The sequence below is a fragment of the Sinocyclocheilus rhinocerous genome, unplaced genomic scaffold, assembly GCF_001515625.1.
Source record: "Sinocyclocheilus rhinocerous isolate Xijiao unplaced genomic scaffold, SAMN03320098_v1.1 scaffold529, whole genome shotgun sequence".
NCBI classification, from domain to species: Eukaryota; Metazoa; Chordata; class Actinopteri; order Cypriniformes; family Cyprinidae; genus Sinocyclocheilus; species Sinocyclocheilus rhinocerous.
Window position 1 is genome coordinate 590,786 of NW_015635521.1, and position 18,124 is coordinate 608,909.

At 37.1% G+C, this 18,124-nt stretch overlaps 1 protein-coding gene across 1 annotated transcript in view; it reads left to right on the forward strand.

Annotated features, from left to right (window-relative positions):
- LOC107746974 (triple functional domain protein-like) overlaps positions 1 to 18,124 on the forward strand; it is a 177,464-nt gene that overhangs the window by 150,443 nt on the left and 8,897 nt on the right. Inside the window, exons 35-49 of the mRNA XM_016561341.1 lie at positions 3,916 to 4,199; positions 5,339 to 5,509; positions 7,441 to 7,536; positions 7,626 to 7,774; positions 8,564 to 8,630; positions 8,894 to 8,997; positions 9,100 to 9,169; positions 11,504 to 11,593; positions 11,704 to 11,796; positions 11,945 to 11,995; positions 12,440 to 12,517; positions 12,932 to 13,123; positions 13,221 to 13,401; positions 15,099 to 15,718; positions 17,020 to 17,267. Of these exons, the coding sequence (XP_016416827.1) occupies positions 3,916 to 4,199; positions 5,339 to 5,509; positions 7,441 to 7,536; positions 7,626 to 7,774; positions 8,564 to 8,630; positions 8,894 to 8,997; positions 9,100 to 9,169; positions 11,504 to 11,593; positions 11,704 to 11,796; positions 11,945 to 11,995; positions 12,440 to 12,517; positions 12,932 to 13,123; positions 13,221 to 13,401; positions 15,099 to 15,718; positions 17,020 to 17,267 (2,494 nt within the window). The remainder of the gene's footprint in view (positions 1 to 3,915; positions 4,200 to 5,338; positions 5,510 to 7,440; positions 7,537 to 7,625; positions 7,775 to 8,563; positions 8,631 to 8,893; positions 8,998 to 9,099; positions 9,170 to 11,503; positions 11,594 to 11,703; positions 11,797 to 11,944; positions 11,996 to 12,439; positions 12,518 to 12,931; positions 13,124 to 13,220; positions 13,402 to 15,098; positions 15,719 to 17,019; positions 17,268 to 18,124) is intronic.

Here is an 18,124-nt window from a genome sequence, read left to right on the forward strand (position 1 = left end):
GCGGCAATCCACCTGTCATTCAAGTGGCCACGCCCTTAATTATGCAGAATTTTAAGGCTTAATATAATTTAAACGGATGAGTTATAAAATAAATTCACCCCCCTCAGTTGTCATGAAGGGCAAAATTAGCTATATAGACCAAAATCATTTTTTGAACCAGGCTGTAAACATGTTTTTTTCTGCTGTAAAGTTGGGCATTTTAACATGGGGAGTCTATGGGATTGACTCCCTTTTGCAGCCAGCCTCTAGCGGCCAGTTGACGAATTACAGTTTAAGTCACTTCCTTGTTGGCTTCACGAGAGAGAGCGGGAGGTTGTGGACATTGCAAAAAGTGTTAAACTGGGTAATTTACGGTTTCTGTCCTGCTATGAAGGTTGTAAAAAAAGACAGTAACAAAAAACACACACACTTGTTAAATCGTGTGCCTTGTGTCAGTGTGGCTAAACACAAATTTCTGCTGTTAACCAGAGTTCATTTTGTTTGTCTGTTACTCAGATATTGCTTGTTTTAGATAAACCTGTCCAGAAAATGCATAAGAATGCATAAAAAACAAAAACTAACTATGATTGGTCACTTTCCTTGTCAGTCTTGATTGGGTACACTGTAAAAAATGACCGTGAATTTAACGGTAAAAGACTGTAAAAATGCTACAGTAAAAACCTGTTAAATGGTTAACGGTAAATTCCCCTACTATATACGGTGAAAAACTGTATTGGACATTACATACATTGGACATAATTTTACGGTTGTATACCGTTTTTGGAAGTGAAAAAAAACGTATAATTTACAGTGAATAACCGCAAATTGACATTCCCAGAATTCCCTGAATTGCATTTCAAATTTGATGTTTTTTTTTGTTGAAATAACTATGTTTCTTCTTAGTTTTTTCTTATCAGTTTTGTATATTAGGGTTGTGCGTTACACCTAATGTTGTTAATGAATGTTTATTGCATTATTTCAGTTTCATGTGTGTTACCATGATGGTGTTTAGCGTTTGTGTGAATGACACTGTGCACCTTCTATATATGTTATTATTTAAAAGCTGCTTGTGATGGGCTTTGGTTCATCATGTGACGTTCTCATCACCACCTGCATTTGGTGGTTATCAGTGTATTACAAAGGTACAAAACAGATTTCAGTACATCAATAGGTTGGTATATTAACATTATATCAGTTAATTAAATTACGGTATTTAACTGTAAATTTAAGTTAAAACCGTAAAACCTAAAACGTTGCTACCTTATTTTTTAACAGTAAAATTCCGGCAACCACAGCTGCTGGTTTTTACCGTAAATTTTACGGATTTTTTTTTACAGTGTAGTTCTTGGGCAGAATGAGCTACAGTAAGAGTTTATTCAATTCCTTTGTGAATCAGTTTAAATATGTTTAAAGTGACTCATTTACGGACATCAATAGTAATATTATTTCATCGCTGGAATTGATGTGTTCATCTCTTTGTTCATTTCTTTGTTGGAGTTTGTTTACCAGAGGTGTAGCTATGTGTGTGTGTATTTTTGGCAAATACACCGAGTGTGAACTATGACAGATGGGTCACACTAGGGTCAGCTACTTCAATATACTGCCCAGAGTGAGCATTCTCAGACAGCTGAGAATTCATATATACAACATAAGAAAGATTTATATACTATATTTATATAGTGACAGTCAATAAAGATCTATTTATTAGCTCTTGATTTTCCCACTCCTCCCGTGAAGACCGTTCATCAGAAGCCTTTTTCTGCACATCAGTAGACTGACGAGAATATCTTATGCAAGCTTTATGTAAGGACATATTCTCTTAGGAGCGGAGCAAAGTCTTTTAAGAGGGTTTTGCAGTTTCAGTTTTGAAGAGAGCTGAAAACAGAAACCTCTCTGAAGTGAAAAGTAGAGCTGCGATTTGCATCACTATAGAGTCACCTCGTGGTGAGAAAAGCACACTAACACACTTCTCCACAAACTCCAGAATAATTAGCATCAGATAGCATCTGTCAGATTTGACTTTTCAGATATGCTTGATATCATTTTAGTTATATACACTCTAAAAAAAAAAGGTTCTTCAGCGGTTCTTTGGAGTGGTTAAGGTGCTATATAGCACCACTACCGTATAAAGAACCTGTTAAGCCCCTGTATGGTTCTTCAGCGGTTCTTTGGAGTCGATGAGGTGCTATATAGCACCACTACCGTAAAACCTGTAAGCCCCTGTATAGTCCTTTAAAGGTTCTTCAACTCTCTCTTAGTCTCTTAGTTTAGTTGGGGAAAGGGTTAAAACAACATTAAAATACAGTCTATTTCTTGAAGATATAATTTTTTTTTGCCCCCAAGGCCCCCCGTAAGGAAATATTCCAGGGCCCCCACATGAGACCTTTGACCTCAGAAAAAAAGGACCTCTCCACAAACAGCAACACCAACTTCACACATTACTAACCAGTCAGACTTTATTTCTGGAGTATCTAAAACAGAAGTTCTTTATTGAGAATTAAGGTTTAGATGTTTTTTTGTGTTTGCTTTAGTTGCCTCTTGACCCTTGACTTTAATTTTAAGTTGAAATAAGTTTTTCTTTGGCTGTTGCGATAGTGTTTATAAAGCACATATGTGATGGCAAGGAACTTATAGTAAAGTAATTTCATGCGTCTGAGTCTCTGGTCTGCATTTTATCAAAATCTGTAGTTCTTTTATGAGTTTTATATTATTGCAGTTCTACGATACTACGTGACAATGTGAGAAAATTGTATAAACCACTTTTAGAATTATGGGTTGTAAAGAGGTTTCAATTCTGTCACTCATAGACATGAAGAATCAGCATGTGAATCTCAGCAATGGTGACAAAATATTCTGATAATTTTGATATGATTTTTGAACATCACAAAACGGCAGTAAAACATACACAACAAACATAAAAGCAAATAGTAAGAATAAAAGAAAATACTAAGACAATGCAGCTGCATAATTTATTCATGTCGCAATGCATGCTGGGAGCCATGGATGAGTTATGATTGGTGCACTATTGTTGAGAAAAGTGCTATATGGCACCTCTTATGGTTCTACATGGCACCATTTGACAAAGATGCTATATAGCGCCTGTAAAAATAGGTGCTAAATAGAACTAAAAGTGGTTCCCCTATGATTACAAGCCAAAGAACCGCTTTTAGTGCTATATAGCACCATTTTTTTAGAGTGTATAATACGTTTATTATATAGTTATAACACAGTAAACTGTGCTGCAGTGATATTGCAATAATTCTGTTTTGAGAAATGGCTTTGTACAGTGGCCCCAAAAATATTTGCACACTTAAAACCAGATATAAAAATATTTGTATCTCTTTGTGTTATATAAAAAAATATTGAAACAAATGGCAAATAAATAAATCATGATATTAATAACGGCCGTAATAATAATAATGCAAGGACACTTTTTCAAGCAAAACCTTTTACAAAAAGAAAATTTGTCAATTTAAAAAAAAAAAGTATCTGTGATGTGTTGATATGATTGTTCAAAATTCAGAAATGTAACTTTCTGTATATCACTTCAACTAAAAATATTCTTGCCATGCAAAAATAATTCTGAAAAGTTAAGTTATCTCTAAAAAAAAGGACACCATTTCTATGGTGGTGCAACTTGGCCTTTTATACATGCGATTCATGTGTATCGTTTGTTTATTTACAAACAGAATATTATTTTTATATTATGTTATTAATTACACTTTATAATGTATGATACCATGTTGTTGATGAATTCTTGACATTTGATTAACTGGCAGATTATTGATTAGTTGTTGATTAATGATTTGTATGACTGTACAGCTATGAACTCATGCCTGTTGTTTTCAGCTGTTCTATAAAATAAAAATACTGAGGCCCAGCAAGACATGTAAACACCACTTTTCTCTCTTTCTCTCTCTCCCTCTTTCTTTGAAGACACGCTCTCAGTCTCCAGTAATGACGGAGGACTTTCGGGCAGTGCCACGCTGCAGCCGGTTCATTTGCAGAGCTCTCCTGGACCCAAACGGCCCGGAAATACTCTGCGCAAGTGGCTGACCAGCCCTGTCAGACGGCTCAGCAGTGGTAAAGCAGACGGCCATGTGAAGAAACTTGCAAACAAGCACAAGAAGAGTCGAGATGTCCGCAAGAACGCAGACGCCGGCTCACAGAAAGACTCAGATGACAGTGCCGCCACACCACAAGATGAGACCATAGAGGAGGTTGGTGACCAGAAAACAATACAGTAACACCCTTTTTGGTTTAACACACACAGAATTTTTTCAGGTTTATTAGCATGATTAATGCAGTCAGTTATAACATACATGAAATAACCATGTATAACGTACATGAATCGCCTCGTAGGTGGAGCTGGGGAAGGTGGAGGGTTTCTGAAGCAAGCTGCAGCTGCTACGGCAAGCACTAGTCATATATTTGAATGTTGAGCAGTGAGCTCATTGGCTACCGATACAGGAGAGAACCAATCAGCTGTGACATGTGATAATGATGTCATTAGGTCAGATTGAGTTAGACCTATCGGACTGCGCCATCTAGAGTTTCATGCCAGAACTCTGTATATCAATTAATGTATTATGAAATTGTATTTGAGCATGTATATACGCTACTATTCAGAGTTTGGAGTCAGCTATTTTCAGTTGTGATAATAATAAGAAATGTTATTTGAGCACCTGATCAGCATATTAGAATGATTTTTGAAGGAGCATGTGACACTGAAGACTGGAGTAATGGCTGCTGAAAATTTAGTTTTGCTATAATATTTTAAAATACAAATAATAAAATAGAAAACAGTTATTTTAAATTGTAATGACATTTCACTTTTTTGTATTTTTTTTTGTAAAAAAAAAGGGGGGGGGGGGTTTAAATGACACGGAAAACAAAAAGTAAACTTTAAAACTGCTAAATGAATTTTATGTTAGACAATTATCTAACACATCTAATAGATCTCAAAAAATAAATAAATAATTTTAAAAAAAAATGGATTTTTGGCAAAAAAAAAAAGTAATGGACTAAAGTTTACAGTATTAATGAAAAGTGCCTAAAAGAGCCCTATTGCAACAGTGAAAATGGTTAAGACAGCTCCCAGACGAGTAAATAGATGGTAGTTAGTTGCCACTCATTTCCTGGTAAATGCATTTGGTAAATGTAGCGTTCTGTCTGTTTTTAAGTGTATGATTTGTAAGTGTTATTCATGTCTTGTGGTTTCCAGTGTAGAGCAGTTATAAATACAGTGCAACTCTTCCACTGGAGCTATTTTGGTATAAAAATGTTCCATGGCTGCTGAGCTGTTTCATAGCTTAACAATGTTTATCTCTCTTTATTTCTTCCTCTCTGTTTCTCACAGAGGATGAGAAATGAGGGACTGAGCAGTGGCACTCTGTCTAAGTCTTCCTCCTCAGGGATGCAGAGCTGTGGTGAGGAGGAAGGGGAGGAAGGGCCTGACTCGGTTCCCCTGCCGCCCCCTATGGCCATCCAACAGCACAGTCTTCTGCATCAGGACTCCCAGGAGGACAAGGTAAATGCCAATCACCAGAATATAACTTTGTGGAAGGATTTTTTTAATCATTATTGAGATGTTTTGAGATTTTATTACTGCTTTAAAAATGCTGATGTAGACCGATTAATAAACATGTTTTCTTAAAGTCAACATGAAATCAGACCCTGTATGCTGTTATAACATATTCCTGGTCTTATTGTGCACATGTTCTCTTGAGGGCGAACTTGACCTTCAGTGTCCATGTCCTGGTCAAAAAGACCCACAAAGGCACATGCAAGCACTGTTACAGGGAGAAAACAGTTCTCCACAATCAGTACCTTGCGGATCAAAGCTTACCTTACATTTCCTTAGGAACTGTGTTATGAAGAAAAATGTTACATTGTGGATGTAAAATCTGTTGTAAATATTGTTTCATGCTGACTTCATGTTGAACCCATGATGATAGTTTCGAAGGTCCTCTGATAGGCCTCTCTAACTGCTGTCTGTTTTCTCTTTGTTTCTTAATGTTCTCCAGCATTATGTTGATTTCTGTTCTGCCTCTGTTTTGTCTCAGTTTCCTTATCTCTCTATGTAGTCTTCTCTCCTCCAGCTTTCTCCTCCTCTTTCCTTTTTTTTTTTGCAGTCATTTTTTTACTTTTATACCTCATCCTCACTGTATATTGTCCTTCTTGTCCATTCATTTATTTGAATACTCCAAATGTCCTCAGTTATGCTTTACCAGAGCTTGTTTATTGAGGCACAGAAACTGATCCTGCTCAGTAGCATTTCTAAAAAGTTGAACTTCTGACTGTTATAGACTGAGAAAGCCCTTGACCTTGTCCGTGACCTTTCATGTGCCCCTTAATGGAGTATTCAGGAGTGCGTACCATCACATGCGATGGGCCATGTGTGCACTTACTCTTCACCCAAAACAACCTAAATCTTCCAAACCAAAGTTCCTACTTCCATTCCCCTATATATGCCCCTTACCACTCCGAAATCAGCCCCTGACTGGCTGACGAATACAGAAACCACACCCATTGCCATATTTGGACTGGAATGTTTCCGCCTTCATTGTAAGAACACCACAATGGTGAGCATCATTGCAGATTCACAAAATAAATAAATATTGAAGTCTTTAGACTTTGTGGTTCATTTTTCAACACTGGATCCAGTACTAATTACTGATTAGTCATTCAACTATGTAACCATAACCCGAAAAAGGTGTCACACCTCTTAAGGGGAGACACTGCAGGCAAAAACACCGTTTTTTCATGCACCTGTCAAGTTTGAGATTTTGGGCTTTTTGGTTTTTCATAAAGTGTTTTTTCAGACTAGTGGAAAGAAAACATCCAAAAGACACTGTTAAGTGTTTCTTTTATAGCACTTTATCTATTTGTGTCAATAGATTTCAATTACAATACATATTTTTAAAGGCCATTTTCTCAAAATTAGTTTTTTCTCCTACACTGAGCCATAAGTCTCCACTTCAGTAGCACTTACACACACCAAACTTTACATTTTTATTCCTGTCTATATTCTGAAGGTTGTTACAGAGGGATTTGTTCATATATAATTTGCTTCATTATATACAACATTTTATTCCCCCCAAAAGAAATGTATGCAAATTAGCGCATATTTAATTAAATAATGACTCATTTGCATATTTAAATCTAACATTTTAAAAACTTGTAATACAAAAAATGTTTGCAAATATCAATGTAATCAATCAGCTGGGTATGTAAGGCCATAACTATTAGTTATTTTTTTTACCCTATTCACCTGCAGTGTCTCGCCTTAAATGATTTTAAACGACTTCTATTTCTCTTTTTATTTTCTTTGTAAAGCACTCTGAATTGCCAGTGTATGAAATCTGTTATATAAATAAACTTGTCTTGTCTTGCCTGTCCGTTTCGCCTCGTTTCCAGATTCTAAACGTTGTTATTTTTTATTAAATTTTTTTTGTGTAGGCTACCTCCCGTCTGTCTGGACGTCCCAGCAGCTCAGAGACACCAAGTGCAGCTGAACTGGTCAGCGCCATTGAGGAACTCGTCAAGAGCAAAATGGTAAGAGATCACAGAGGTGTAGGAAATCACAGCACGAGTCCATTATTTCACATTGAATGTTTTTGTATTGTCCACTTTTTCTTTCTCAGAGTCTGGAAGACAGGCCTAGTTCTCTCCCTGTTGAGCGAGGAGATAGCAGTAGTCCTTCCTGCAACCCATCGGATAACTCCCTCCTGTCTTCCTCCTCTCCCATCGACGAGATGGATGAACGCAAGACTGGGATCCTCAAGAGACGACAGTGTGTTTCTCTCTTATTTATAAGTATTTGTATATTAGCTCTCTAAAAAACCTAGTAGTTGTAAGACCTCACCAAAATTAAATCTTGTGTGTGCATCTCTCAACACAAGTGTCAATGTTTTGAACTCTACACACAAAAAGTGATGCAGGTCGCAGAGGTTCAGAGAGGTATCACATAGGTTTTTAGGTAGCTGGCTGGAATGATACTTAAATGGCAAAAGAAGACAAAAGAGGGACGTTTAGAACAGAAAAGAGTCATACTGACTATTTGATACATTGCAGATAGTAAAACACTTTTCATGACTCCTTACTGTCTTGGAATGCTCTTGTTTAATTTAAATGGTTCAAAACAGGTACAAGATCATGTAGCATATTGTTTATTCATTATGATATGACATGCAAATTGTCTCATAATTATTGTGTTTGCTTTAAAACGTCAGAAGCAAACTAGGTCGAAGCTGAAATAGTTTGAACTCTGAGCTTCTCATTTATAAAGCTTTATAATTCAGTTCAGTTAGCTTTAATGTTCATTCTGTATAGATCAATGCATTGAGGAACACTGACGTGAGTCATGTGAAAAGGCACATATACAGCATTGATTCCTATAGAGTACTATAATAAGCATAAAAAATGTGTAGCACACTCAAATATTGGGTACAGTTTAATTAGAAATATTTTACAGATACTGTACATTTTAATACTAAAGGAAATATGTTTCATTTGCCTCTGCCTGCCATCTTGAATTGTTCTTTGATTTGTATGTGAATGTGTTTTTCTCTTTCATTTTCAGCTATGTACTGCTGGAACTGGTTGAGACCGAGAGAGACTATGTGAAAGACCTTGGTGCAGTCGTGGAGGTGGGCTTATATTCAGTTCTTTTAACGAATACCGCAGTGAGATCACTATGGTGACCGCATGTAACTGAACACATTCATTCGAGTAATCATAATTGGCAGCTGCTGTCAGGGTTTAGTTTTGTTTGATCAGTAGTCTATCCATCTATTGAGGAGTTACACGATTGTTGTGTTGTGTTATTCAGAATGGTCGTCGAGGAAGATCACATGTTTTATGTGTTGCTGTCTCCAGTGGTAACCATACTGATGTGTTCTGGCACCTGCAGGGCTACATGAGCAGGATGAGGGAGGAGGGTGTACCCGACGACATGAAGGGCAAAGATAAGATCGTCTTTGGGAACATTCACCAGATTTATGAGTGGCATAAAGAGTATGTGAAAATGACACACTTAAGATTCTCATTCTCGTAAATACCACCAAGACCCCCTACTTTCATTTCCTGTCATTAATGTTGCACCTCTCATCTTTGCAGCTTCTTTCTTGGTGAACTAGAGAAGTGCTTGGAAGACCCAGATAGGCTCGCACCCCTGTTTATAAGACAGGTATGAAATGATTCATTGCGTGGTTTCGACAAATATCATTAAATTAAATGAATATTCCCGCCTCAAACTTAGATCATGTCAGTCTGGTAGGGATGTTCAAACAAATAGAGCAATGTTTTGTTAACACCATAAAGCTACAGTGTCTACATTTTCAGGGTGAATCAACTTCTTCTGTATGTTTAACTGAGATGTGACTATTTTTACACCCCCCAAAAATGGCACACTTCACCTTAAAGCAATAAAAGAAGTGAATGCAGTCACAGCTAAAAGAAAAAACGTTCACAGATAAGATTTTGAACAGTCTCAGTCTCAGTGTTTTGAAACAATGACAAATGTTTTGAAATATATGTGTCATTGTTGTTGTTTTATTTTGTTTTGATTTTATGTGAACTATATTATATATAACCCAACAATATATTTAGAGTTGGATATATGGTACATCCTACCTTTACAGTGCTGGGTAGATTACTTAGGATTTGTAGTTCATTACTGATTACAAATTATATTATTAAAATTGTACTTGGATAATTAATTGTGTACCATATTGATAAAAAAAATTAAATCATGAAATGCATTCAACATTACATTACAGTGGGGTTTTCCAAGCTGTAAGTGGTAGGTAGAAAAGAAATACAATTAAATTGGTGTAAATACATTCTGAATCATTTACTGCTATTGTATGAATAATATTTAATAACGTAATCCATAAAAATAACTGTAATCTGTAATCTGATTTTTAAACATAATATAATCTAATTACAAGTACTTCATTTTTGGAATCCGATTACATGTAATCAGTTACTACCCAGCTCTGCCTGCATATCTACATTATACTCACTTGAAGCAATATATACTATATAGCAAAATTTGGCTGCAAAATTAACTACAGGTACATCTCAAAAAATTAGAATATCATGAAAAAGGTCAATATTTTTTGTCACTCAATTCAGAAAGTGAAACCCATATATTATATAGATTCATTACACATAGAGTTAAATATTTCAAGCCTTTATTTCTTGAAATTTTGATGATTATGGCTTACAGATAATGAAAACCCAAAATTCAGTGTCTCAGAAAATTAGAATATCACATAAGATCAAAAAAAAAAGGATATTTTAAACAGAAATGTCAGGCTTCTGAAAAATATGTTAATTTCTATGCACTCAATACTTGGTTGGGCCTCCTTTTGCATGAATTACTGCATCAAATATATGGGTTTCACTTTCTGAAATGAGCGACCAAAAATATTGACCTTTTTCATGATACTCTAATTTTTTGAGATGTACCTGTATATTCTCTCACAGCTTTTTACATACAGTAAAGTTGGATATATAAGAATGTTTAGGTCCCACTTTATATTAAGTGGCCTTAACTACTATGTACTTACATCAAAAAATTGTGTTCATATTGTATTGCAAAACACTTTTGCTGCTATTGAGGTGGGATACGAGTAAGGTTAGGGACAGGTTTGGTGGTATGGGTAGGTTTAAGGGTGGGTTAAGGTGTAAGGGATGGGTCAACAGTGTAAGTATAAATGTAATTACAGAAATTAATTACAGATGTAATTACATATTATATGTAATATTATTTTTAAAATATAAGTACAATGTAAAAACATGTATGTACACAACAAGTGCATTGTACCAAATTATTAATTTAAATGTAAGTACATAGTTGTTAAGGCCACTTAATATAAAGTGGGTCCAATGTTTATTTTATCCACATATATACAGTATATACAGTACTCACGTAGGGCGATATGTAGTTACTATATAGCATAGCTCAACTGTCAGATTGCTTGTATCAATTTGTAAACTATATTATCACCCAGCTCTAATCTGATAATAAAGATATTAAGATATTATAAACATTAACACCATGATTTTTCTGTAAAGCCTCTTTGGAACATTGTGTAATGTTTAAAGCACTATACAAATATATTTGACTTTTCTGTCCATACAGTAAAAGTCAATGTTGTTTTGGACCCCACTTTTATTGTATAGGCAATACTTTTTTCAAAATACCTTCTTTTGCATTCAACAGAATAAAAACAGGCATGCATGTTTAGAATGTCATGAAAAAAAATAATGTTAGAATTTTCATTTTTGGGTGAACTTTTCCTGCCATGCCATATGTGTAGTAAAAGAAAGTGGTCAGTATGTGTTGAATATGCAATAACTGAATCATAGCTGTTAGTACATTATCTATTTTAGCATAACTGGAAAGCAGCATAGAACAATCAGCATGAAGGACAGGATCTATCCCTTTTTTTTCAAATCTTACTTGATGAGTAAGTTTTGACCTTCTTTGTCTGAAATTCTGTTTTGGCTACAGGAACGAAGACTGCACGTGTACATTGTCTACTGCCAAAACAAGCCCAAATCAGAGCACATTGTTTCAGAGTACATCGACACGTATTTTGAGGTAAAACTCAAGTCACTGCCTACATCCTCCTTGACATTTAAACATGAGTCATAAAAAGTAAGACAGACTCATAACCACATTATCTCATCTTTTCTTTATATCTTCATCAGGATTTAAAACAGAGGTTGGGCCACAGACTACAGATCACAGATCTACTGATTAAACCAGTGCAGCGGATCATGAAATACCAGCTTCTGCTGAAGGTCAGGCAGTGAAATTGCAGTAGCAATGTAGTTGTTCCTTCCAGTACTACTCACCCATCTTTATGTAAAGAAAATATGTTGAGAAAAGATCATTATCTTTCAACATAAATGAATGTTTCTCGTCATTGTTCTGGTTGCTTTATTTTAGGATTTTTTCAAGTTCTCCAAAAAGGCTGGTTTGGACACTGTAGAATTAGAGGTAAGGGTAATTGTTTAGACATGGGCTAGTATTTAACTTTGACACATAACTCATCCAGCACCATTTATGCTACAAATATAAATGATACTGTACCTCAAATCATGCAGCTTGTTAAGGAAAAATGTTGCTATCTGACATTTCTAAACAATCAGTAATCAGTCTGACTTTAAATCAATTTATGCCTCAGTTTATGACTAGGAGATGATAAAACATAAATAATATTACAACTGTAACCAGATTCATATCTACAGCCCAGAATATCAGAGAAATGAAGGTGGGAATCTTTGACTTGGGCTATAGTAAACCACACACAGTAGCAACACCATAGTAACCACCCACAACACCTTTGTATTGTGGTGGCAAATTTTACACAGGCAAGCACCAGTCACATTTTCTTCAGAAAATGTAAAAATCTAGTTCTAAACTACATATGCTCTCTCACAGAAAGCAGTAGAGGTGATGTGTGTTGTTCCAAAACGCTGCAATGACATGATGAATGTTGGACGCCTCCAAGGATTTGATGTAAGATGCATTTCTCGTACCTTATTTGCAAAAGTTTGTGAGTGTGTAGGTGGAAAGCTAAAAGCACAGCCATTAACAGTTGTACTGTATGTACAGAAATCAGCAGGAAGTCCTCAAGCTGTTCACAAAGTTTTTTTTTCCACATCAAAACTAATCAAACCAAATATGACAGTGAATTTTTGTCATTTTGTGGAAAGAGTTTAGATGTATAACAAAATTATTCACAATCCGAGCAAATAAAACATTGACCTTGCCTCCAGTTAAAAAATGTGGGAACATCACTGTACAATATTTCAAACTAGCCTGTACTTGTTGCGAATGTTCTTTTTGTAGTGCAGTTTTGTTTGCACATGCAAGGGAATTTTAACTGTTCTGAGGACTAAGCATTGTTTATTTTGTTATTTCTGCTTTTAGGGTAAAATTGTAGCCCAGGGAAGGCTGCTTCTACAGGACACCTTCATGGTCTCCGACCAGGATGGTGGTCTCCTTTCCCGCATGAAAGAGAGGCGTGTCTTTCTCTTCGAGCAGATAGTTATCTTCAGCGAACCTCTGGATAAAAAGAAGGGATTCTCTATGCCGGGCTATCTGTTTAAGAACAGCGTAAAGGTGTGTAGACAGAACCACTGCTGTAGAAAACACTGTGCTCAAGACACAGTATAGCAAGTAAAAACATTTATCTATTGTCTCTATCTCTGCTCTGCAGGTCAGTTGGTTGGGTCTAGAAGAGAGTCCTGACAATGACCCTTGTAAGTTTATTTTGACCTCGAGGTCATCCGCTGGCAGTACAGAGCACTATTTCCTCCATTCCTCCAACCGGGCAGTTTGCCTAGTATGGATCCAGCAGATCAGCAGCATCCTGGAGAACCAGAGAAACTTCCTCAATGGTAACACAATTGTAGGATTTCTTAAAATAAGTTACAAAATGGGAGGTTAGTGGTTAAATATCTGTAAACCAAAATGTAATAGGTGTAAAGCCCCACAAACTATGAACAACCACCAAGTAATTGGCTTAACCTCCAGTGGGATTGTCCACATAATATGTGTACTATATGTTGCATTACATCAGGAGTGTCCAATCCTGCTTTTAGTGGACCAAAGGTTTAGCTCCAACCTGTCCAAACACACTTGCCTGGACGTTTCTTGTAATACTAAAGACATTGATTAGCTGGTTTAAATGTGTTTAATAAAGATTGGAGCTAAATAGCAGAATAGTGGCCCCCCTGGAGGAGGATAGGACACCCCTGATTTCAATAAAATGCTAAATGACTAATTAATTGTAAGATAATATTTATGGATTGGGATTTGAAGATAATACTGCAGGAATAGGGCAGCTAAGGTCAACTAGTTTTCCAACGGTCCCACTTTATATTAAGTGTCCCTAATACCTGTGTACTTGCATAGTAACTAGATGTGTACGTAGTATGTAACCACAGTGTAAGTACACATTGGTACATAGTATCTACAGCTGTAATATTTCTGTAACTACACACATGTAACAACCCTCAGGATGGTTTGTGTAAGTACAAATGTGTAACAGGACATCGGTAACAACACTTTTTTTCACTTCACTAAGTACTTACAGGGGGTGGAGATGGGTAGGTTTAGGGGTGGAAATGGGATCCGGAGTTGGATCTCAAGTTGGTGGAGTTGGTGCACCACTGTAATACCAGTGTACTTACATGGTAACTCCTCAGGAACTGTCCACTTAATATAAAGTGTAACATTCTGGACACCAACCACAATTTATATGTAAAGCCTAACTTACTGACCGCTGCTGTTTAACGTCAAAGTAATTACATGGTAAATCCATAGCAACTGTTTACTTAATATAAAGTGTAACACTTTCTTTACCAAAAAGTGCTGTTAGTCCTGTTACACATTTGTACTTTCATTACCAAAAAGTGTTGTTACCAATGTCCTGTTACACATTTGTATTTACACATACCATTCAGTGGGTTGTTACATATGGGTAGTTACACAAACATTAGAGCTGTAGATAATATTTACCAATGTGTACTTACACTGTGGTTACATACTACGTACACATCTAGTTACTATGCAAGTACACAGGTATTAGGGACACTTAATATAAAGTGGGACCAAACATTTAAACATACTCTTTTGAAAATTCACTTGTAAGCAGGGTTGCCAGGTTTTCATAACAAAACCCGCCCAATTGCTACTCAAAACTAGCCCAACTGTGTTTCGAGGAGGGTCCCCAGGTAAAAATTGTCCTGGGGGGTAAAATACACAGTTTTTGGTGGGGTTTCCCCTGTTAAAATTCGCGTTACAGGGGCTAAATATCATGTTATTGGGGTCGCTTCAACCCGCGGACATGAAAAACCACCCGCGGCAACCGTGTTAAAGTAGCCCAATTCCGCAGGAAAACCGCAGACTTGGCAACACAGCATTTAAGACCATCTAGTCATTCAGACATTCCAGTGACTTTTAAAACATATTTTTCAAAATATGTTGTTCATAGCTTTACTCTTTCACTTTATAATGATGCATACACCTAAAAAATGTATTTTATGACTGGGTTATATTATATAACATCACTTGCCTCTTGTTGTCTTCTCAGCACTGACTTCACCCATTGAATACCAACGGAATCATGTTGGGGCAAGCGGTCTGGGTGGACCCAGCAGCAGTGGACTTCCGGGGGGTAGCAGCAGCTCTGCCATGGTTCCCAGCTGTGGCTCTCGGTCCAGAGCTTCCCGAATCCCTCAACCTTCTTCTCGTCTCCCCCAGCCTGTGCAGCACCACCACGCCCCCACCCCAGATGACCACACTTCAGGTACGTGTCCTCTTCCTGACCAGGACCTAAACGGTGAGGTCCCTAGGATGCGGGTCCTGGAGAGCCCCTTGAAGGAGCTACGCGAGGAAGCCCAATCAGGGACACCCATTCCAAGAGCCACAGTCGCACCCCTGTCCCTAACAAAGCCCCGTCTCAGAGTCCCCTCGCCCATTCTCTCCCCCTTGAACCCTCAGAACTTTGCAGTCCAGAAGGGCTCCCCGTTTTGGGCCTCAATGCCAGTCTCGCCTACTGGCAGGCCTGGCTCTTACACAGAGCAGAGTGACACTCTGAGTCGCAACCAGTGTCAGACTCGCAGGCACTCCACCCACAGTAAGGAGTTGGACCACATCAGTACTTGCTCCTCCACCAGTGAGCAGTCCCTGCATTCCACTCACAGCAATGGGGTAAGAGCCAAACTCTAGCTCCTGGCTTCAGTGAGGCCTAGTCCTGCTTCACCTCCACCTCCGGCTTCATACTAACCCGCTGGGGTATATGTGCGTTGACCTGGAACTAAAAGAGGATTCTCACATGCTTTTGTGGATATTAACTGGCCTGGTTTGACTGTGCTGCTGAGCAACTAACAATGTACACTATTAACCAGGATAACTCCTTGAGAGTTTCTCAGAAACTCTGTACATCCGTTGACTATTTCTGCTGATTCTATCTGCTCTGAACTGGCAGGATGTTCTTTCTCTAACCGCCTGAGAAGACCTAATATGCAAGCATTGGGAGCACATAAACCACAGCCAACATAAACAACTAACAATTACTAACTCTTTTTCTTTTTAACCTGCTTACAGATTTCAAAAATGATTTTTGGAATAATCCATTTAAAAATATATTGTGGGGTGTTAAAGGCTCCATAAAATCCTGTGCTGATTTGTTTACTATTGAAAAGGATGCTGGAGTGAGACATATCAAGGGGCTTTTCCTTTTTTTAACATAGCAAATAGGCTTTATTTGCATCAGAAGAAAGTCTGAAGCATAGGAGTATTAGGGGAAAGTATATTCTCATTCTAGAGAGCATTTTATTGGACGAAACACTTGGGTACACACATGAGTGCATCAGTATATTGTGTCTGTTTCCTGGAAGAGAAAGATTGTACATTGTCAACTTTCAGCAGTCCACTAGCATATAGATGGTTTCGAAGAAGTTAAAAGACCACAAAACTCCAATGTTGATTTCATGGGTGTGACTTTAAGGGTGTTAGATTTCCTCCTTTAACCAACAGTCTTAAGGGGTAATCACACTGAAAGCAATTAGCAGCAACAGAGGCCAGAAGTCATTTATTTTTAATGAGAGTAAGCGATTAGAAGCAACAAGAGCAATAGAGACTGTTGATGATGTGACAAAGTTCAGCATGTTGTGGTGACTGTCAGTGGGAACATAAACATTTGAGCTCATCCACCTCATGATATACTTAACCAACAGTACAGTGTCTGGACAACCATCAGCAATTTAACTGGGAACTGTCAGTGTGAACGACTGTTTAGTGTAACTCTGAAGAGGATCTTCTAAGCTAAAACAACTTTCTAATGTAAATCTTTTCCTAGAACTGCTCTCGCTTGCTTTATTCTTGCTCTCTGACCAGCTGACTAAATGTCATCAACATTCTTCATATGCAAACATTCTTAATCAAATTAAAAATAATATAAATAATATAAAAGTTGCTACTCTGAAGTTTTGCTGTGTTTCTGCTTCTAGAGTGAAAGCAGCAGCAGCAGCAGTGTGTCAACCATGTTGGTGACCCAGGACTACGTGGCTCTAAAAGAAGATGAGATCAGCGTGTATCAAGGAGAAGTTGTGCAGATATTGGCCTCTAACCAGCAAAACATGTTTCTAGTTTTCCGTGCCGCCACAGAACAAGGCCCAGCAGCCGAGGGCTGGATCCCCGGCTACGTTCTGGGTCACACCTCCACCATCATTCCCGACTACCCTGATGGAACCCTCAAGTGAGGATTGGTTATTAATTCTTATTGATTATAGACTGACTGTTTAGTTACTTCTAGAGTAAGAAGCAAATTATTTAAAATTATTTTTATAAATTATATTATATTATGACAATGGGTCCTGCAACAACATAGCCTCAAAACCCATTATCCCTCTATAATATATTTTAAAGTTTAAACAGGATACTCAACATAAATGTCAAATGGGACTTGATTTTATTGATTAAGGAATTGATTGGGTTTTGAAAACATTAAAAAAATAAATAATAAATTCTTAAACTTTCTTTGGAATAACCCATATGCCAGTATATACTGTATATATATGTATAGTTATAAAACGGATAGTTCCGGTCCATGATTCTGATTGGTTGAGCCGTGTTCGAAGCTGTTGTAAATTACTCTACAAACATACACCTTTGTTTACATCTGTGTTGCTTGGCAACCACTTTGTTGCAACCACAACTGTTCCTGAGGAACTACATTGTTTGGTGTAAGAATACTGTTTTTATTAATATCATTACACTTCATTTGCTCTGTTTTATTTTGTGAAACCTTACTACATTTATGGAATAACCGTTTTATAAAAGCAATAAGCCCGTGAAGCTGTGGCTTACAGTGAATTTATAACAGCTAAGGGGCGTTGTTAGGCACGACGTGAAGTGAAGCATTGACTATGGTTTCACTAATAATAAACATATATTTGCATAAAGTATCCATATTTGTCCATGCCCATGTTGATTAGAGTATTAAAAACTTGAAAAGTATTAATTTAAGGTACATTTAGAACAGATAAAAATGTGTGATTAAGTTGTGATTAATCACGAGTTTAAATATTTTAATCGATTGACAGCCCTAATATA